Source organism: Lucilia sericata, unplaced genomic scaffold, assembly GCF_015586225.1.
Source record: "Lucilia sericata isolate MDLA Ls3-8-SP2 unplaced genomic scaffold, ASM1558622v1 Contig000113F_arrow, whole genome shotgun sequence".
NCBI lineage: Eukaryota > Metazoa > Arthropoda > Insecta > Diptera > Calliphoridae > Lucilia > Lucilia sericata.
Window position 1 is genome coordinate 571,939 of NW_023994145.1, and position 24,067 is coordinate 596,005.

Consider the following 24,067-nt stretch of genomic DNA (forward strand, 5'->3'; position numbering starts at 1 on the left):
TACAGAAGTAAGGATGTATCAAACGCTAGACATTGGTTAAGGTTTCCGAAAGAAAAACAAAATAAACACATCATCCCTATATGTTGTACGTTTGTACAGTTTGTAGATGCTATGCTTCGTCTTCACCATCAGCATTAAGGCATCATCAATCCAAATAGCGGACATTACTCGGACCACATCATTGTCGTTTTGATGGTTTGTGTCCTGTTTGTCCAGTAGGAATAATTTTTGAGTATTTCATACTTGTTGTCGTTCTGTTTGTTTCTCAACATTTGGTATTTAGTGGCAATATCACGGATGTTTAAGAGGTTTCCTCTTTTTTTTAAATCTCTTCCATATATCTGTTTTTGGACTTGTGCATGTGTCTCTGGGCCATGTTGTATTCAACTCTGTTCATCTCTTTCTGTTGATGACATCGTAAAGTGTTTACTCAGAAGGAAGGACAAAAATAACATAAACTCTTGAAATAAAAATAAAGTGTAAATTAACACATTGGTTAACTATGAAAACAAGTTTGTCTGTTCAATTGTCCGTTAGTTCTTCGTACAAAATAAAATGGATAAAATAACAAAACATACTTTATATATTGGGTGGGTTGTGGAAACATTTACGAAAAATTACGTTACTGACTGATGTGGCCGTGTTATTAGCCAACATTAAAAGGAGTGAAGCAAAAAATAAAACTTCTCCTTGGTCCAACAAATTATACATTTTTGATTTTGTACCACGAGAAGTAAATTCACAAAACTGTCCAGAACTTCCGACTGTGGAAAGGTATTGGATTCTTTTCAAAAAAGAGTTAAAGAACACAAATGTTTATAGTCGACATGACCGACTATAAACATCAATGGAACCCTTCGTGCAAAAAATTCAAGGGAAGCAACTATAACATCTTTAATAGGAGAATTTCCCGAAAAGACGATTCATATGTTTAATGAAATTGCACAATATTTGAACTAGAATTTTTATTTAACTTAATACAAGTAGAAGGTTTTTCTGGCTTACTCCTTAATGTAAATTTGACATGGGGTCTAACCAGAGTACCATATAATCTGTTGCTCGATGGACTTGTCCTGGCTGGTCAGTTGTTTGAGATTCCTTCGGGATCTACGTAGTGGCTGTGGTTTATACCCAAATTCGCGGGGAGAGAATGTTGGTTTAAGGACTGATATATTCAAACGCCATATATGTCTGGATTCTCTCTCCGGTGCTGTTGCCATCTCAACAGATGTCACTGGGTGATGTGACAGATCAACTTATGCTGGATTCCGGAACCCGTTGAGTATCTCTTACACTTCGCGTAGTAGGGCGCCAGTATATGTTGGGGAATTTTCAGGTTGACACTTGGTAGTTGCCTGTCATTCCATAGATTGTTCTATATGGTCCGAGAATGGAACTGATGTAATTGGTGAACGATTGGGAACGACTCCTCTGCCCGACTGGAGACTAGTACTGTTTTAGTAGACCTTTTACTTTAGGGAAGTTCTCGGTGCTGTTGCCATCTAAACAGGATTCATATTGTTTCATGCTACGCGACTTATGGTTGAGGTCCATCACTCAACTTGTCGGGGCAATTATTGGGTTCGAATTGACTTCGAATATATTCACATTATCTGACATACAGAGGGATCCTGATTTATTGGCTGGGTATTTCGGACTACCAAATTCGTCTCTAGATGCTGTTGGCGAATCAACAGAGCCATCTCGGTAGTGTGGTTGCGCGGGCTTTAAGAGGTTAAGGAATGCACTGGAATGGGTCATTAGTTGATGGGGATTGCATTTTAAATAATGCGATCTTGTATGACATCATAAGGGTGGTTACCCTTCGGTATACCGAAAGATTGATTTCATCTGATGTTGGGGTAGTGGCCCCTTCTATTGACTTTATACCAAGTTATTGCTTTTTGCTTGTCGGTTTTTGCATTGGTATTGATCCCATGCGGCTCAGCCATGTACAAAAATTGCCACCTGAGTTCAGGGGCGCGTGGTAGACCGTCTCTAGTCTACCCAGTGGATGAAAAAGACCACCGTGAAATAAGGCCCTCCCCCCCGGGGGCATGTTACCTTGGTGAAATCTCCATCTTGGTGTTATTGCAATATTCCGGGGAAAAGAGGTGCTACCAATACCTCTAGTCTGCTGGGACTGTAAACTGGTGATGATGAAATATATTCTCGGTCTTTCCTTGGAATAGTTTGACATGGGGTCGAACCAGTGAACCACACAGTCTAGTTTCACGGGAACCGTTAGGCCACAGCGCAGAGTTCTGGACTTTGTCTTATCCAGCTTATTGGAGAGATCTCTTCGGGATACACGTGGTGGCTGCAGTTTAAATCTAAATTCGCGAGAAGATAATATTGGTTTAAAGACTAAAATCTATAATTCGGGATAAGTTCGGTGCTATTGCCGAGACAAAAAATACCCCATAGAGTAGTAACTGTGGGACTAAGCGTTGGAAATGAGTTGTGTTAAGTGTATATGACACGGGATGAATGTAGGGGTATGAGGATCACCGAATATCTAGAATGAGTGTGTTGGATGTTGTTTCCAATGATGGTGTCGGATGAATGAGAAGTGTGCTGGGTTGAATGGCTACATATTTCAGTTGATCGTTTACGATTTCTAGCTGTACTGACAAATCAGCGTTTGAACCCTACCAACAAAACAGTGAAATACTTCCTTTAAATATTATTTGTACCTAGGAAATTTCTTGTCTGTATAAAGCAGATGTGATAAGATAAGACATCCGGAAAATACTTATTCATCAACCTAATGTGATTTTTGCAACACCCAACCACCCATCCACTCTCAAGTTTGTTATTTGTGTCCTTTATTTACTTAAATATCTAAGTATTTTTGTTAAAAGTGTGTTTGTGTGTGTTTTGTATACATTTTTTCTTTCTTTTTTATTTTGTCACCCTCTATTTTGCACCATTTAGCGTAGTTGATGTTGTTGCAGTTGTTAACGCTATTGCAAAGTATTTGTTGGCAGGCATCCCAATCCAACATAACGAACACTTGAACTCTGCTTAAGTAAATATCAACTACTCTACACTATTTCATTCTAGTACCGAACCCAATAGTTGTTGTTGTTGCTGTTGTGAAATAAAAGAGCAGAAGAAAAAAATTTAAAGAAAAGCTCTGGAAAAAGGATAACAAGGATGCCTAAAGTACAAATATTTTAACAAGTGTCAAATACACACGCTACTTTTATTTAATACACACACACACACATTTAAATATACACAGTTCAAAAAATAACACGTTTCATATGTATGCAAGTATTTAATGTAGTGTTGTTGTAAAGGATTCACACGATTACTACACCATTTCCAAATTGAACAAAAAATATATACATATTTTTAAAAGTTATTCAAATAACTTTTATCATTAAAGTTTTAAAAAAAAACTGCTCAGATTTGAAAAGGTTCTGATTTCGATAGTCACCTTAAATCTCCTGAAGTATTGTTTCAATATTCCCAGGAAACAGTGTTTCAATTCTAGCACATAACTCCTCCACTGTTTTGTTTCTATTGCCAGTACTTTTCTCACTTTGTTGTTATTTTTTTTTAGTGTGTTCGTCTGTTGTAAGTTGCATTTGTTTTGCGTGTTTCATGCAGTATTTGTTCTAAATATTTGTTTCTTTTTTATTTTGTTCAGCCATTTTCTACAGCAATTCTATGCCAAGTGTTAAGGTTCTCGCAGTTCTTGAGATTTGTTTACATTTTTGTTAAAAGTTGTTTTTGAGTTGATGTAAATGTTGTCGCTGTCGTTGGCGTTAAGCTTTTACAAATGTCATAAAAACTTATTTTTGTGATTTGAAAAGAATTGTTGTTTTTTTCTTGTTAGTTCGCCCAGTTGCGCTGATTTTGTTGTGAGCATGCATGAATTGTTGGTCTTAGTCTCGTTTCGCATATGCCTGACAAGGATGTGGATTATAAATTTAAATGTTTCGTTTCTTTTTCACTGACACGTATTCACGTTTTTTTTAAATTGTTTCATTTTATGCGAGTATGGCCTGTTGCAGTTAATTTGAAATTAAAGAGTGTATTTAAAATTAAAGTTGTTGGGAATTTTGATCAATATAATTACTTGGCCAAATCTTGGTATCGTGTAACAAAAATAAACAATAATGACGAAAAAGTTCATAGACCGTAGTTATTTAAAACATTGGAAAAATTAGTTGGTATCTATGGTAGAGCTCATGCTATACTTCAGTTCGGTGCAAGAAGTCGAAGTGCTTTACGTGAACATCTGCACAGTGTTGGCCTTATTTTACGGTGGTACTTTTACAATCACAGGGTAACCTTTTTTTCAACTCAACACCTCCGCTCTGTGTTTTTAAACATCGTTCTGCCGGTCCATGTACAAGCACTTTGTTCAAGTACTCGAGCTATCTAATCTTTGACCATTGCTGCCCCTTTGCTTAACTTCCGAAAAGCAAAAACATCACTTCCGTTTACAACGACTCAGATGGGATGATCTCTATTGAGTTGGCAACAGCACCTAGAGACATATTCGGTAGACCCAAACACGAATCTATCAAATAAGCCTTGTTCTTACTTGTTCTTACTCACAGAGAGTAACTGGTATGAAAATCCATCCCGTATCATATGATTGACACTAACTCATTCCCAAAGCTTAGTCCCACAGTCACTCTTCTGCGGCGTTAATGTCGAAGTTGCTTTAAGTGGACACCTGCCGTGTTGGCCTATTTCACGGTGGTCTTTTTCAACCCCTGGGTGAGCTTGCCATAGTAGTCCCGTTGGGGAATGGCAGGTGTCGTGAGTCAAGCTCAGTCTAACCCCGACAAAGGAAAAGGCAAACAGTGGTTAGAGTCGATAGAAGGGGCGGACCCAACATCAGGAGGAATACAGACTAGAGATACTGGTAGGACCTCTTTACCCCGGGATTGAAATACACCAATATTAGGGTCTTTCATCAAGTAAACATGCACCGGGGGACTCTTCTGCAGGGTATCTCTTTGTCTCAGCAACTGAACTTATCCCGTATTATATACATTACCGTGCATCAGTCTTTTCACCAACATTCTCTTCCCGCGAATTTGGGTTTAATCTACAGCCACCACGTGTAGGGTCATCTCTAATAACCGGAACAGGACAAAGTCTGAAACTCTGCCTTGTGGGCTACAGGTTCCCGTAATTATGCTGTTATCTGGTTCGACCTCATATTAAATCATTCCAAGGAAACGCGGTCGTCATCACCAGTTATAGTCCCGGTCGACTAGAGGTATTGATAGCACCTTTTTTCCACGGTATTGCAATAACAGCAAAATGTTGGTAGATTCATCAAGGTACCCATGCCCCCGGGGGGAGTGTTCACTTTACAGAATATAATTACCCAGCAATTATACAACAATTTTTTTTCAAAGAAACAAAACTACTTACTTAACTCCCTATTTGCAGGCGATCATAGTAAGTACTTACCAACCTCCCTATTTGTAAGCGAGCGTGGTAAGTACTTGCCTCCAATGTCATCCCCGTGGAATGACTTAAAATGGTATTGTGTAAGTAAATTTTAGCATTTTAACCCCTTACTTTTCAATGTAAGTTTTTGCTGAGTAGATTTTTAAAAAAATTTTGAAATTCCTTCAAAATTTGTATTTCTTTTACATTTTTGGGGCATTAACTTGTAGCTGGACATGTATATTTTTTTATATAGCAAGGATCAAGATTCTAAAAAACCATGCTATTGTATGCGGCCCTTTAGGTTGCGGATTTTCAACAAGAATATTTTGTTTTTATGAATGACAGATATGAAATTTTCGATAAATTTTATTTTAATTATCAAATTCTAATAAATTTCCTTTAAATCTCCTTATCTTTGCAGTTATGCGGTGATAACAGGACTCATTGAAATATTATCGCGACGATGCATGAAAATACGTGAATCAATTGAAAACCACCAGAGTGTGGTTCTCTCATTGTTGGCTACGCTTGGCTTCATCACAAGGTTCATTGATGTCTGTCCACCGGGTAAGTGTTGGTGCTTACAACATGCACACAATTTTACTTTTTTTATACCAACTAAAAAACCGTATTGTCCTTTTTCCAAAGTACGCTATTACGTTTGACTGAATATGGACGATCAGTTCAGGAAATAGTTACATTCATTAATGTTCACACCTTGCGGCTAATTATTCATTAATTTTCACCTTTTACTGTTTTACTCTTTTTTTATTTGGGTTGTTTTCTTTTTTTATTATTAATTTCCTTTTTCTTTTACTACGGTTTTAATTCACCTTTAATTTGTGTGTATGTTTGTTTTTTTTTACAGGACCCACAGATCCTACACGTTTCCTAAGTGCGGCAAAATCCACTGAACTCTTTGGTTCCATATCGATGCTCTATGCCAGCGTAGTACCAATTGGTAAGTTAGTGTGTTATAATGTTGACGTTAATGCAACATGCTGTGGCAGGTTGTAAATAGACGTGTGTATGAATTTATCTATGACTCACATATTTATGACCTGCTGTTCTTGTATTTTATTTAACATTTTTCTCTTCTAATCAAGTGCAAAGTGCATTTTTCGGATGATTTATTTTCTCATCTGTAATCTAACAAATCATTTCAATATGTTTTTTTCTCTGCTTTTAAATGTTGACGTGAGTTTTCTTGAAAAACGGAAATTATAGAAATTTTCTTGTTAACTTTATGAGATGAGAAGAATGCAACAAACAGATCGTTTTAATTTATGACTTTATGATTGTATATCCGTTTTTTACATCTGAAATTTTCTTTGATTTATTTATGATGCAATTGATGTTGCTGTTTTTTGTCAATATTTTATAGGTGAATGCATTCCACCGAGAACGATTTCGTTAGCGGCTGCAACATTTAATCTATTAGTTTCAATGGCTGTGTTGGATTTATCTACGTTCCAGGTAAGTTGTGTTTGAGAACAATTAGGAATACATGAAGATAACATAAAATCGACTAAATTATTTCCAAATAAAAAGATTCGTTATAACCAGTAGTTTCAAAACTCAAAAGACAGTGTCATAATTAAATTTTTAAAAACAGGAAAGAAAAACAGTTTTGACAGTTATACAATTCCATTTAATGTTAAAATAAAATAATATTTTTCTAATCTCTGCTAAAATCTTTATACATTTCAATTTAAATTATTATTTACTTTGTTTATAACTTAATTTTAACAAGAATAAAAGTTTACTTGAAGTAAATCCTAGTAAAAATCCTCTAGGAATAACAACCCCTTTTCAAAAGCAAAAATACTAACACTTCAAAGAACATTTCTTAATAAAATATTAGTTGTAATAAATAAAATCTATTCCATAAAATAAATAATTGTAGGGTAATATGAAGGAGAGTAGCATGAATTCTTCATTTCGTTTTCAGTCACTTACTCTCTAGCTCTGACTTGTGTACAAAGTCTACTGAAAAACAAATCATTTTTAATTTGTTTACAAAGATGCCAAGAGTAATAAACCAAATGTAAATATTTTCCTAAGCAATTTTCTTTAATTTCAGAACAAAAATATGAAAACAATACATTATACACAAATCAGAGCAAAAGAAGAAAAAAAGGCACAACCAAAGAACCAAAGAGCGTTAGAACCACCCTCAGCATCACACTTGTTTTAAAGCTTTTTTTGTGTATGTTCTTAACCAGAAGATAAATTGCATCCTTTATGATTTTAAACACTGAGAGAAATATTGTTTTTATCTTGTGGAATAATAGTAATTTCATTTCTCACATGTCCCAATGTCTTGAAACCCATTTTAACTGGACTAACTGTTGTCGATATTTCAAGCTTTAATTCTCGGACTCTGTTTCGTTGATATATCTATCAGTTGCATCAATTTCCTTCTGGTGGAGATCTAAAGACTTAAGGTCTGTTTCATAAACTATTTTTGTTTTATAAACGGTTTACAAATCAAATTTTTGTATGGAAATTTTGTTTTATAAACCTTTCATAAAATAAAATATTGCTTATGCATAAGGGTGTTAACTCATCTGATAATTTTGTTTTATGAAAATGTGAAGGAAAAAAATTTATTTCAAATAAATAAATACGTCACAGTGGACACCCAAAAACTATTTTTTTGGAACACATTTTTCCCGTTTTAGGAACTTTGTTTATTTATGTATATATATGAATGTGTGTTTGTTTATATGTATTGTATGTTTGAACGTTGTAGACTAGTAAACGGCTGAACCGATTGTCTTCAAATTTTCACAGCGTATTCGTGCATGTCTGAAATAGGTAATATGCTACATTTTATTTTGAAATTCCAAGTGGACGAGGAGCCACGCCCATATTACGAAAATATTAAATCCGTATATTTGTGATAATATAACAGAGCCACTTTAGTGTAAATATGATTATTTAGGACAAAAAGTAGGCGGACTAGCATTAGGGGTCGTGGGACCTCCCATATAAATTAAATACATAAATTCGTTTATCTGGGAAATTAATAGGACTTGATTCTTAAAATTTTGCACAAATTTCTTTAATATTCATCTGAACATTTTGAAGGAGCTTGAAGCCCCCACTGAGAAACTATTACAGATAGAATCTTCAAATTTTACATGAAGAACTTTGACATTCATGGAACATTTAGAGAATAACGGGCGGACTTTAAATGGGTGGCTTGGCACCACATACATATATGAATTAATTACAAAATTTCGTGTATCTTGGAAACTCTTATATTATTCAAATTTTTCATAGATATATAGAAATTGACGATAGATAGAAACTGGCGAACTTGCAATAATTTTATTCCATCGGATATAAAATTGACTGGTGATAAGTTTTAGCGCAATGAGAATTCGACTATTTCCATACACAGAGGGAAAAAACACGTTCTAAAAATATACACACTTTGTACCAAATTGAGACCAAAGTGTTCATAATTTTTCAATAACATCCGTTATCAAAGTATGTACGGATAGTTCTCAACAACAACAACAACAACAAAAATATAAAAAATACACGACGTTATCACATCAGCAAAAACCAAAGGGAGACCAAAGTGTTCATAATTTTTCAATAACATCCGTTATCAAAGTATTTACGGATAGTTCTCAACAACAACAACAACAAAAATATAAAAAATACACGACGTTATCACATCAACAAAAACCAAAGGGACAACGAAGTTGTCAAACAGAACGTTGCGTTGTCGAAATGAAAACGATTCGTTGTCGAAATCACATTGCCGAAATAACACAAAGTGTAACCAAATGACAAAAATGCGTTGTTGCAATGACAACGATGCGTTGTTAAAATTACAATGGTGATTGTCAAACCACTCCTAAGATATTTGAATCTAACTTCGTCGAATGTCGGAATGCCACGGAATTTAATCTTTAAAATAACATCGAATCTGAAATAACCAAAAAGCTTAAATAACTACCAATCTATTAATCGCCTTTGAAATTTTTTTTTTGTGCGGTTCACAGTCGGAATTTTAACACCATCGAATAAGACGTTCAGACGTTCTTTGTGATAGTTAAAGAGGTAAAATAACTCGTATGATAGACTGGTAACTATTCAAATACTACACGAACTATCTCTTCGTATTGTCGCCATAATCAATTAAGAAATCAATTCCAATCCTTGGGTAGGTGTAGATAGTCTAAAGATATAAAAGGAATTCCTTGTTTGATCCTTATGGAGTTTGAGTCTATGTCTTTAAGATCGATTGGCTTCCATTCGAATAGAACACGATCTATCACTTCGTTATTGAAAACTGATGTATATCCTGGAAAATGTTTTTTGCTTCAGGGATAATCACTTTAGATAGTTGGTCGTTGCATGCCACTTCAACTGGTCTGAAGTGGTGTAGTGTTTCTGATAGTGGAAGTTTTCGAACAATACTTCTTTCCCCTTACATCGTAGTATTGGATAGAGATCGAACTCAACTTGAGTTCGAGATTTAACCGTCTCTTTCGTTTTTCATCATGTAACAATTTGCTAATTTCCTGGTTCAACTATGTGAACCTTGGATCGCCTGGGTTGGAATTCGGATGTCATTTCCTTCAACTGATAGTTTCGCAAAAGTGTATGTTCCCTTTGCAAAGCAGTGCTGATGTGACAAGAGTTAATGTTTTTCGATTTAACTCAGATTTTCATATTTTGGTGCCACTATATTACGCATGCCCCAAAATTGAGGAATCGATCAAAATTTCATAAAAAATGTCTGCAAATATTTTTCACAGTGTAGAATTCATAGAAAAAGTTTCCTTTTCCACATTTTATATAATTTTTTTACTCATCTTTTATTACAAAATTTCTTTTTCCTCAGTTGTTTATTTGTTGTTTTTTACAAAGATGAATAATAAAAAAACATTAAATAAAATGATAATAAAATACAAATATTTTATTAATTTATGTATGCAAAACTACTCAAAAATTCACAAAGCATAAATTTTTTCCCATTCCCTCCTTCATAACGACTTCAACTTGAATCGAAAAACTTTTTCAAAAACTTTATATTTTCATCTTCATTTTCTATCTCCTTTAACTTGAAAATGAAAACTTTTGTGTTGAGTAGAAAAATAATAAAAAATAACAAACCAAAGAATATAAATCTGTTAGAATTATTAAGTGTGTTGCAAATACTCGAATACAAAACGCAACATACGAGTAACTCCTCTCCAGCCAACAGGAGCAAACACAGGCAGCAGCCGCATCGCCAGCATTAGACTAAAAAGAATAATGCCGACATTTGTTCGTAAATAAGTGGCTGAGTTGTTTGAAATAGAGTTTCTCCCCTTTTTTGTTGAATCGTTGAAGGATTTTGTTAAATGTTCATTTCTTGTGTCAATATTTATTTGAAAAACAAATAAACTGAAACTCACAATTGAGTTGTGTTCATGATTAAAACCCAATAATTTTATTTACTTTTTGTATTTTTAATTTTGTCAGCAGCAGTCAGACGTCTATTGTGTGTATTGGTAAAACAAAAAGTAAACTGAACTTTTGACTAAAACAGACCTCCCAAAAATACATTGTATGCCGGGAAGATGAGACGGACTAATATTTGATTAAAAATACTTAGTTTTTCAAACCCTACATCACCACTACTGTAGCGAAAGTATTATGCGTTTGTGTTGCTGTTTGTAAAAGAAACAATATTAAATATTAGTACGATCATCATATGTACATATGTTAGGACTGTGCCAGAAAAGACATATATTTCTATTAGGTTAAATAACACTTAAATCGTTCATAACAAAAATTGTGAAAATGATGTATATTTTTACAAATTTATTGAACATTCTTCCCTTTAAAGATTTTATAGTTAGTTTAGGTATCGTGAGAAACTGCTTAATAAGCAGCTCACTTGGTCCATTTAGTGTTAACCTACACAGAGGGAAAATGAAATATACACTCCTGGTACCAAATTGACACCAACCTGTTTATAATTTTTCAATACCATCCGTTGTCAAAGTATATACATAAGTACGTACGACAACACTATGTAATGTTGACAACATTGCAACAGTTCGTTGTCGAAATCTAAATTTTACACACATCCGTTTTCTTAATGTTAACAAACGTGGTAAGCTCACTATTGACAAACAATCCGTTGCCAATAGTGAGCTTACCACGTTTGTTAATATTTAGACAACGGATGTGTAAAAAATTTAGATTTAGACAAGGAAGTGTTGCAATGTTGACAACGTTGCGTTGTCAACATTACATAGTGTTGTCATACGTATGTATATACTTTGACAAAGGAAGTTATTGAAAAATTATAAACTCTTTGGTGTCAATTTGATACCAGGCGTGTATATTTCCTTTTCTCTCTGTGTAGTGGTCACAGCAGTGCAATATGGTATAACTCTCTGCTTCCAGAACTAAACCACCCGGTTTCATTTATGGCAAGGCTGAGGATGCTCTTAAGATCTATCCTGACAGGTGGTTTCACTGAATCTCCTGACTTGGGCTTTCCCATACAGTTAATTTAGAACAAGTGTCTTTAATTTGTAAGGAAGATAAGACCCTTATTAGCGTTTTTCTAGAATGTATCGCTATGTTATTAAGAGATGTTATTCTTCGATCAACCCAGCAGCTTTGTTGTCTTTATATATACACATATCCCCCGATATGTGATAGTACCTTAGCCAATTCGCTGCTCGTTTGATAGCAGCTATTTCTGCCCGAAGAACACTACGTTAGTTAGGTAATCTGAAATATGATTTAATACCAATTCCTTCGATAAAGAAATCTCCACCCACTTTGCCACTTTCTTGAATGCCCACACAGAGAAAACAGATTCATTGTGACAACCGAATTTGTTTCCAATCGAATTCAGTCGGTTCTCACAACTATGCCATAATTCGATTGCAATTACTGTAAAATTCGTTTACTATTACTGAATATATGGTGTACACAACTATTTTAAATTATTATTCGGTAATCTGGATTGAAATTATCGGTATACGCAACTGAAATATTATTTATTGAAAACCAATTTGTGGATTATGTGTTTCTTAAAATAAATTTTATTTTGTTTAAAACGTTTACAATAAAATATGAATATGTATGTATGTATGTAAATACAAACTTATAAATATAAACCAGCAACATTTCCCTTCTTGTTTTGAGATTTTGATGGTATGTAGTTGGGATTTTGCTCTTCATACTGTCCAACATTTCCAAAGCTACCTTTCCACGCTTTTCCGCTGCTGTAAAATGATTAAAAATTATTGAAAATAACCACAATAGATTTTAAGATATATAATGGACTAAACATTACCTTTTTTATCAGCATTAAGTTATCTTCAAATGTAATTAGATTTTTTTTAAATTATAAATTCGTTTTATTTTATTTATTTTTGTTAACGTCAACTATAATTATCAAATAATCGGTTGTGAACACCGAATTTGGTTCCTTTAACCGCAATAGTATTTTAAATAATTTTCCCAATTGATAATTGGTTGCAATGATCAATATTTTTTACTTTCTACTGATTTTCGGTTACAGCGACTAATATTTGATGTTCTAAAGTTTTAATCCTAAATAAAATTCGGCTGCATTTACTGAATTAACAAAAGAATTTAATAACCGATACAATTCAGTTCAAATTATTGATTTGGAAATTGTTAAAACCACAATTCTATTATTATTATGGTTTTTTAATACTGAGTATAGAAAATCGGTTAATTATACAGTTTTTCAATAACAGCGATACAATTTTAATTAATTTAACTAAATATTTATCATGGTAACCGATTTCCAATCGATCTGTTTTCTGTGTGCATAATTTCTATAACCAGACCACGAGCTTTGGTTGGTATCGTCTTCATTGTTGCCTTAATAAGGATGACAATGTTTCTCATGGTGCGCACAATGGTTGCACAGTGTGTAGTGCAGTTTAATTGCTTACCACCACACGAAAACTCCATAAAAGTGCATGGGCCTAACGACTGCTTTGAAAATTCTTCAGACCACTGAATCCATTACCACTTTCTAGACGTGAGTTGGAAGCTGGTAATTACATCACCGAAGGATCTCCAAAGCAATTGATCTTGGTCTACTTGTTATCTCCTCAGGAGTCACAATCTCAATCCTAGATCCAGCCGATAAGTACCTCACCTAGTAATGCAACAGCAGATTTAAGCAGCAATACTGATCGTTCGTCTTCACAAGTCATAACTTTTACATGAGCTAGGTACCATCCAGAGTCATCGCATTCGAAGGAGTGCTTGGGTTCTCTTTGATAACTTTCAGAACACTCCCATATGTTTTTGCTTCACCATATTCCAATTAGATTGAGATATGGATACGTTAACGTCGGTTCTGTCAATCTCGCTAAAATAATGAGTCATCGTCTTCTGCAATTGTTTGGGGCCTTTTGTCCCAGATTGCTGATTTGTTGCTGTGGCTTACTTTTTCACGTACTTCTTTCATGGAATCCATTTTGACCGAAATAACCGCTGAAAATGATTCAGAAAATATAATATCTGGCATATGTGTTAAAGCAAGCGTGATCAAAATTTTGAAAACAATTTGAAATTTAAAGTATTAAATTATTTTTTTTTCGGAGAATAGTAATTTATAATTTTTTCCAATACATATTAAACGTTATTTGTTATATATCTTATTAAATCTTAATTTTGAGATCGGAGTTGAAAAGGATAATTCGTGCCATATTTTAGTATCATCAGTTTTTCGTATTTTTATACCCTACACCACTTTAGTGGGGACAATAATATTGGTCCTATACCCACCTTAAAGTATACCAATCGGCTTAGAATCATTTTATGAGTCAATTTAGCTATGTCCGTCCGTCCGTCCATGTAAACATTGCAATCAAACTACAGGTCGCAATTCTGAAGATACATAATTCAATGAAAATTTGTACATGATCTTCTATTGTCCTAGGGACGAAGCCTATTGAAAATTGTTAAGATCGGTATATTATTTCACCTAGCCCCCATAGAACTAAACCCCCGAATAGGGCTTTTAAACCTTGTAATCAACTATAGGTCGCAATTTTGAAGATAATTCAATGAAATTTGTTACATGATCTTCTATTTTACCAGAGACGAAGCCTATTGAAAATGTTTGCCATCGGTTTATTATTTCACCTAGCCGCCATAAAACTGAACCCGCCGATTAATTAACTATTTGATAACATAAATTATTATTTGATTTTCATTTTGTTTTTTCAAAAAGAATTCGTTACAGCAACAAAAATACATAACATTACAAACGTCATACTCCTTCACTCTTTTTTAACTGTTTGATTTTATGAAACGAGATTTTATTTATTTATTTAAGCCAACAATTGGTTTTTGCGCTTCGCTAATTCATGAATTGTTTAACACACATACTTGTGCATGATTATAAACACTAGCGCCACCACCACCTCTTCAAACTCTTCAAACCCAGATACTGCTACCCACACACACACACACACCTACACACTCATATACATATATAAATACAAATATCCTTATTTTGTGTTTACAACCGTAATTAGTTTACATACTTGGCCAATACAAGTACAACTTTAGTACTTGTGGCAGCAACAACATATTCATATCATCATTATCATCATTGTGTTGCAAGTTTTCGGCTAAAAGTACAAAAAAGGGAAACAAAAATTATAAAAAAATAGTGAAATAAACGTTGATGATGATACGTAAATAAACATTTGGCCTAACAAGCAAATACAGCGTAGATAAATATTGACAAGGGACATACAGCAGCAGCAGCATCCACAAACAACAACAACATCCGCAACAGTGTGGTGGGAGTGTGTGTGTGTTTGGGTGCATTTGTGGCAAGAGTTGTAGTAATATAAACAACCAGTCTACTGACTGATTTAACCAGCAGACCATAAGCGCACAATGATAGACAATGATATTTTTGTTTAAATTGCTGCCTTTATTAAGTCTAGTCCACATAAAAGGGGGTAGTACAATTTGCGGTGAATTTATAACAATTATAAAGTAGATATTTATTTAAGACATATTATTCCATTTCAAAGTTTTTTGTTAAATTCAATCTTGAAAATGTTTGAAATTATTCTAATTTTTCAGATTTTGTTTGACTCTATTAAAATTTTTGTTATATTTATAAAAAAAGAAAACGTTTCCACAATAGGGTTACTGCTTACGTTGCACATTGGATCAAATCATCACCTTTTCAGTGCGAAATTAAGATCGACAAAATAATGAAACTCTTTAAAGCCTAAGATGGAGCATAGGCATAAATAGGCATATTAGAACAAATTTAAGGGAAAATTAACCCATTGTCTACAATGAAGATGACTTATACAACACAACTTTTTTTTCATTTCAGAAGGACTTGTCCGACTCGCGAAAGTTTTTTAGAATTAATTTCCAGCGTGAGGGTCTTTGCTTACATGCAGCGGTTGCTACTGCCCGAAATAATAAATCAATTTTAATACAAAATTTTTTTCTTCCTTCCTACTGCAATTTTCCGTTTTCTTGCTAAGAAATTACGAAAATTCGGACCTTTAAATACAGTAATTCCTTGCAAACATTATGGATAACTGGATGACAAAAACACATATCTGTGTAGTCCTTTAATCAAATTTGAAAATGCTTATAAGGTAGCACCCTAGAAAATATTAAATTACTCAAAACGCGCAGAAATGCGCAATTTCGGGTAAAGTGAAACTAATTCACAACATTTCAGGTTATTCATTTCTGCTTATTTCACGTTTAACAAACGTTAACATTTTCTTAAAAGCTTTCATGAAGTTAAAATTTTAAAATCAAATTATTTTTTTCAAGGTTATTTTAATGATGTCTTTTTCGATATTCACTGTTCCAAAATTTGAATTTCGCACAGGAAAACTGGTAGTTTGAACTATAGTGCGTTGCGAAGAAACTGAAATTTAAATAATGGAAAACTCCTGGAAATATTGTATTTCAGTTTTTTCACAATATATTTAAGCCAAATTTTTATACCCACCATCGTTTGTAACACATCCAAATACTTATTCATCTAACACCAATATTCTGAGTTCTTATTATATTCTAAGACGATCTAGCCATTTCCGTCCGTCTGTTTGAAATACGATAGAGTCCATTTATAGGAATCTTATTCTCTTTGTAAAATTTTATAAGCACCAATCCATAATTGACCCTACCCCCATATAAGGCCCCCTCATAAAATTACTTTCACACTCATAACAGGCTAAAAGAAGCATTTATAGCAGTGAAATTCTGCATATAGGAACCTATCTCTTTGTTAATTTTATAAGAATCGGTCCATAATTGACCCTACCCTACATATAAGGTTCCTTCAGAAATTGACTTTAATCCTCATAACTGGCTTTAAGAAGAATATATAGCAATGAAATTCGACATAAACAAGTTTTATAGGAATTGAAATCTTTTTCTTACATTTTATAACGATCGGTCCATCGGTCCACAATAAAAAAATCGACCTCAGAAAATGACTTAAACCATAGGTATGAATTAGGTTTTTAGAAACTCTAACATTTCTATAAAATTTTATGGAGATCGGTCGATATTGGATCCAATCCCCCATATAAGGTAATAATAATATTGTGGTTACAAATACTAAAAGGATCGGTTCACATATATAGATGTCCACCTTCCGAAATTCAATCAATCTTTTAAATTGGAAGAGGTCGGTCCATAATTGACCCTAGCTCTCATTATAGTCCACATTCCAAAAATCTCCCTGATTTTTATAATACTGCAAATAACAAAATGATCAATTCATAAAGATGTATAAATAGGGCCACCTTCCGAAATTCATGCTAATTTTACAGGTTATGATTTGATGGTGGGTGTGTAAGATTCGGTATAGTAGAATATAACACTCTTTCTTGTTATAGACTTGATGCAGATTCTCCAAATACATATTCGTAAGGAAAAAAACGTCACAGGGTTTTCAAATTTCACTCTTGTACATTCCTAGTTAATAAAAATTTTATGAAACATGTAACTTAAATGTAATATCAACGATATTTATTTTTCAATACTTCTTTCCAATAGCGATTATAAAATTCCAAATATTTGTCAACTTGGTTTTTGCCATAAACACGGTAAATAAAACGAAAATGTTAAAATTAACAATTTATAACTGTCAATAGATGTTTCGAATTTGTATTTGAATTAAACCAATAACTTTTTCTCTCTAGTTTGCATGCTCTTACCTTAGTGGGGATCACTGTTGCCAATTTAGCTATTTTCTCGTCAAATCTAGCGATTTTTAATCCCATTTTGCGGGGAAAAATATGATTTAGCTATTAGCGGGAAATCTAGCGATTTTTCTTTAGATTTTAAGGCATTTTTTATTCATTTATATTTTGACAATATCGCTTAAAAGTTGCTACGAATGACGATATTTACATATATGTATGTATATAAAAATATGCATTCAATGTAAATTATTTGAGTTTTTGAATGTTCTGAAGAACATAATTAGGAGCAAATATTTGTGCGTACAGGTAAAGTTATACGAAAAACTTTAAAAGGGGTATATTTTGTTGTACTCAATTTAAAAACGAATATTTAATTATTCTAGTCTTTTAGTAAATGAGTGATATGATAATAAAATTTACCATAATTCTAAAAATTAGTGAACATTGGAAATAAGTGACGAAAGGATCGATCCATAAAGTCCTAACAATTTACAACATTTCTAAGGCGTATAGGGCCGCATATCGATATTGCAGATAAACTTCCCACAAAAGGAGTGTATAATAATAATCTTGGGTGCCCCGGTAGGCTAGTTGGTAGTGTGATAGCCTGTCAGTCTGGGGGTTGTGGGTTCGATTCCCAGCAGAGATCCTGGTCTGCTACACTACAACGGTCGTATGGTTATCGTCACCCTGCTCGGTAAATTAGGTTAGAATATAATTTGAAATTGTATTGTAATGGAAAAATAAATAATACTCTTATGCCGAAAATAAAGGATCGATCCATAAAGGCCAGCATTTCGAAATTCAATTTATTTTTACAACATTTCTAACGCAATTTGTGTAGGGTCGCATATCGAAATTAACCTCAACTTGACATTTTTCCTAACCCAAAGTGAAAATATTTAACATAAAAAAAGATTCTCTTATGTGTTTGTTATAAGACGTGTTTGTATCACTATCCTATTCCTACGTATGTATATAGATTTTAGCGATAAATCGCTGACTTTTTAGAATAATATAAAAAATCTGAAAAATTTAGCTAGTTTTTTTAACTATTTCTTTTCAGAATCATATAATAAATATTATTTTGACGATTTATCGCTAAATTTTTCAAAATGTCTTGAATTTAGCTATTTTCTAGCTATTTTTCAGTCGACTTTAGCGATATTTTTGGGAAAAAAGTTGGCAACAGTGGTGGGGATATCATGTGGATGTAAGGTTTACAAAATGAGCATTAGAGGGCCCCAAAGACATGGGGATGAAACAAATTTAATGAAACAATTTTTGTTGTAACAATCGGGATCTCAAGATACAAAATTTCAAGATTTTGTATCATTCTAATATAATGATAAGTTGTTATATACATACATAAGCATGTACGTATGCATATGAATAGATATAAAATCGCGTTGCTTTATTGACATTACCATTCGTCATATGACAGTTATTTTAAATATTTTGACACTTTACTTTCGTTTGCGAAATTCTCACAAGCTTTCGTGACATACGCAAATACATACTCGTGTATATTTAAGATAAATGTTTTGATACATATACATTTCATCTAAAATCTAATGTTTATAGATTTTCAAATAAGGGAGTATAGTTCAAACAAGAATTAGAACTTAGTGAACAGGAGGTGAGGGGGAGTTTCGTAATTGGAGGTGGTGGTAATATTGTTTTTGTATTAAATTGTATTTGATTGTATGACGCGTGTAAGTACTTCAGAACATTTACGCATCAAAGAAGCGATAAATGAAATTTTCACATTGAAAATTTCTTGTTTTAGTTGCAAATGATACTTGTATACTTTTTCGAACACTTAGAGAAATTAAATCGGCAATAAATTTGTGGTTCCTATACTAACTGCCTTATTCAGAAACATTTATCAAAGGTTTATAGAACAAATTTTCTATGAAAATTTGATTTATAAACCTTTGATAAAAGTTTATGAATAAGACCCTTACCCCCGTTAACACCAACTCCGGTTATCGTTTAACCGGTAGATATTCTGCCGGTTAAAATAATTTTTGTATGAAAACTGTCAGTTTAACCTTACGATAAAATATAACCATTGAGATAATGGGGGTTAGTAATTAAATTAATTATAGACCAATTTCATAGATACATACTAATATTTTTAAAACAATTTTGAATATAAAAGTTATTATTTGAAGGGCTCTTGTATGGACCAAATGTGTTGTTATTTTCACCAAACTTTACGGCTAGATTTCTGATCAGATAAAACTTATTTCTCCTCAATTTTTCGCTGAGTTTCATTACATGATTTACATGAAAAGAAACTAACGGACTAATGGATGGACGAACATACATATCTGAACTGACACAGGAAATGATTTTAATACAAGTAGGAAAGTATAGTCGGACTTGACCGACTATATGATACCCTACACCATGGGTATATTTTAAAAATAATTTATTTTTCATAAAGAAACTTTTATGTTGAATTTTACCTTAATTCCGATGTATTTAAGCAATTTATTGATGAAAGATTAAATTTCTAAAAGAATCTTTATATGGGAGTTGGGTTCAAATATGGGCCGATCCTCAACAAATTGGGAGGAGGGATGCATTTTTATTTCCTCGCGATACTAATGGTTATAAGTCAATTTTTGGACGTTTAAGATATTTTTTAAAGGGGGGGTTTGTATGGGCGCTAGGGTCAAACGACGGCCGATCATTACAAAAATCGGCATGGTCATTTATGCCTATATAAAACTTAGTTGTGCCAATTTGGAGAGATGGTAGTATATTTGACGTAGTTATTAGTTAAAACCCCAAATCGGGAGGTCAGGTTGTATGGCGGCTAGGTGAAATAATGAACCGATTTCAACCATTTTCAATAGACATCGTCCTTGTGCCTATATGGTATAAAAATTGTTGATCTTAGAAATAACAATTTTAAATAGCTGTAAATACTTTGTTTTAAGTGTATTTAGAAAACTGTGTATGTTTGATTTAAGTTTAACCGACGATGATGCTGTTGATTCTTTTGATTGCGTAATCAATACAGTTTTTCAATCACAAAACCGTGAGTAGTTAATTTCTAATTCAAAATAGTATAAGTAACGCGTGTGTATTCGATTATAAATGTTGCAAATAATAAATAAAGCAAAATGTATTCATTTATTTATTCATTCACTCACAGTTACATACATATCCGCCTAACAGTTCTGGGTGCTTGTTCCCAACTAGTGATTTTATCCATAATTTTGGTTCACTACTTTGAAATAAAGTTGTTATAAACAAAAATATTACAAAGGGACATTTTATTTACTAGTTTAATTTGTTGCAGATTACATATTACATTACATAAAGAGACAACTAACTCCATTCTAGATTACCAGTGGCATATTGAGTAATCAATTGATTTAGTTTTACATAATAATATACAAAAGTATCAAATGAATGAAAAATTGCTTTCTAATGGTGATACTTTATATATTTGCAAACTTCTGGGTATTCCTTGAATGCTAGAGTTAGTAGGTGAGTGAGTGTGTGTGTATGTTTACGCTGGATGACAGTGTCAATAATTTATTATTTATTATCAAGTTCGAGGCACAAGCTCACAACACAAGTATAAATACCAAATAAATCAAATATGTAGAAACAGGCAACCAAAAACACTTTCCAATTCCAAGTCAAGTCATCTTGTCTTCTGGTTGTATTTCGTATTTTTAGTCTCTTTCAATATGTATTTTAAACATATATTTAGTTGCAAAATCTTCTTTCTATTCCATTGCTCATTGTAGCATGATGACTTTTGAGGTTTTTCTGCCACATTATAAGGCATGAATGTACAAAACCAAAAGTTTTTGGTTGTATTCTTTGTTGCCTTTAAAGTTGAAAAACTAACAAATAAGAAACGAACCCCATATATCAACTAATGAATTCTGAACATATTCTGTATGATTGGTAATATGTATCTTATGGATGATTTTTAAATACAGACAGTTTTGTTGTTAATGAACATTACTGATTTCTAAACAAATTTAACTTGTAATTTTCATAACAATAGGAAAACTTTAAACTTTTATTGCATAATTTAGAGAAGGGTTAATTTTATAATCCATCAATCAAATTTGCTAATTACCATTTAACGTTACGAGTTAATACTAAATTTGGATACAGATCAAATTAATGTTTTCAAAACTTTCAACTGAATTCTCTCAAATTATTGATTGAAATTAACATTCGTATCACACGTGGGTTCTTTTGGTCCTTTGTTTTACACGAAAAGATATACATAAAGACTGCATAAAGATAGAAAGTTAAGTGGAAGTAATAAAGTAACAGAGGTATTAGTTTGAAAAGAAGTAGAAAGAAATGGGAGATAGTCAGACAGCCAATTGCTCGAACCAATGGCCGTGTCCGATGTAGGCGTCATCAAATATCGACGTCATTATGGAGTTATACAAGTCTAGTTGCATGGTTACCAAACATGTAAAAGCATAAAGCTTTTTGCATAGTTAAGATCGACTTAGATTTAGAAAATGTGTTGTTTATTCTATTTCTAGCTTTGGCCATATTTTCCCTATGCACAAAATAATTCAATTCTCTATCTTGTTTGAGAGATTACATAAAACTTTCATCTAGAGATTTTTCAACATCGGAAATCAAGGCGCTTGTCTTCGACAATTCATCATAAATACAGTAGCCAATATAATACATTATAGTACGACTGCTGAATTTCTCGCCATCCTGGTGACCGGCATTCCCGGACTAATTGTGATGTGGTGCTCATTGGTGAAGGATTTGATTTCAGCTTGACTGTCCGTAAATATTTTACTTTAAATATTCTATATTTTGTAATACCATAGCCAGTTAGAATGAAAACGACGCTCTACGCACACTCTTTTAAATAAAGGCTTTTTGGAGAAAGATTTCCCTCCAATCTAGTGTTTATCGATATTATAAATCTAGTGCTACTATAAAAGTTTTAGGGAGCGCGATACTGTGCATTATCAAAGACATTGTAAAGACTCTGTAATATAATAATGTCGACATTATATCAAATTAGTATTTTGAAAGGATCTTCGAGTCTTTGCGATATCGTGTTTAAATGGATATACTGCCACCGCTACGGCATCCATATAGATAATAGGGAGGTGTATTTCAGAGAATCCTATTTCATGAGCAGACGAGTAAACAAATAGCCACAAAATTAGATAAAATTGCGTTCCCAGCTTAGGGATAGGGATGCCGTAGCGGTCATCCATATAGATAATAGAGAGGTGTATTTCGGAGAATCCTATTTCATGAGCAGACAAGTAGCCAAATAGTCAAAAAATAGAGAAAATACACCCCTTGAAATGTGATTCCCTTGGAAATTTCGTCCAAAGCTTCGAGCATATCATGGCGGTTTCAAGGGATGCGCTCTTAATATTGATGGGAAAATAAGAGTTGATGCCAGGATATTCACTCTTACCTGACTTGGCATCACTCCACAGAAGAAATCTGCTAAATCTTGAAATTATTTACAATTTCTTGAAAAGGTTTTTTTATTTGGTAATTTTCTTTGATTTAAATTTTATTTTAAAATATTTTTTTATTGTTTGACATAAACACATTAATATTTGTATTTTTATTTTTGAATTGGTAGCACTTTTATCAACGTTAAAATTAACTTGTATAATTTTACACGTTAACTCCTAACGTTTATAAATTTTAAATTTATATGAAATTGCCTTTGAACGTTAGCAACAAAACACAACTTATGTTACAAGTCAGATAAAAACTTTCGATTACTAAAGCCCCCTTCACACGAGCACACAAGTAATATGATCTGTCAAAATTTTGTGTAGAAGAGAACGGATGGGATCGTCTAAACGCAATATGTAACGAAATCATCACACATTGAGAGAAAATACGGATGAAATATTTGACAGTCGTATGGCTCTCTGTATTTTTTGAAATTATTCAAAAAACAAGCAAGTCGCATTAGATCAGGAATGTATTTTTATGTAAACACATACAAAAAAAGTGAAACAGCTGTTTCCATCTTACTTTGTTATTGTTTTATACTAATCGTGTAAACACCAAAAATATAAATCATACGACTTTTATTCTCTTTCTTGTCATACGGATGGAATTCCATTTTACCTTTTCATTAGACTTGTCGTACGTAAAGTGTGATCGTCTGAAGGGCCCTTAAGTGTATCTTATCCTCGTTGATTCCGAGAGGATGTTGATCATTAATATAAGGTCTAACCATTGACCTTCCAATGGCAAGTTGAACTGGAAATGTGTGTCCAGTAGTTCTTGTAATGTTTCATTTCCCGCCACTGATTGACCACTTGCCTTACTGTTTCTGAGTGTAGCATTGGACGTCTTCGGTTTTATATAGAGAAGTTATTGATGAGAATTTGAAGGATTAAACAGTAGAATATCTTTAT

At 33.1% G+C, this 24,067-nt stretch overlaps 1 protein-coding gene across 1 annotated transcript in view; it reads left to right on the forward strand.

Annotated features, from left to right (window-relative positions):
• Positions 1-24,067, forward strand: part of LOC119600403 (S phase cyclin A-associated protein in the endoplasmic reticulum) — a 137,447-nt gene that overhangs the window by 109,228 nt on the left and 4,152 nt on the right. Inside the window, exons 7-9 of the mRNA XM_037950599.1 lie at positions 5,849-5,994; positions 6,296-6,388; positions 6,812-6,903. Coding sequence (XP_037806527.1) covers positions 5,849-5,994; positions 6,296-6,388; positions 6,812-6,903 — 331 coding nt within the window. The remainder of the gene's footprint in view (positions 1-5,848; positions 5,995-6,295; positions 6,389-6,811; positions 6,904-24,067) is intronic.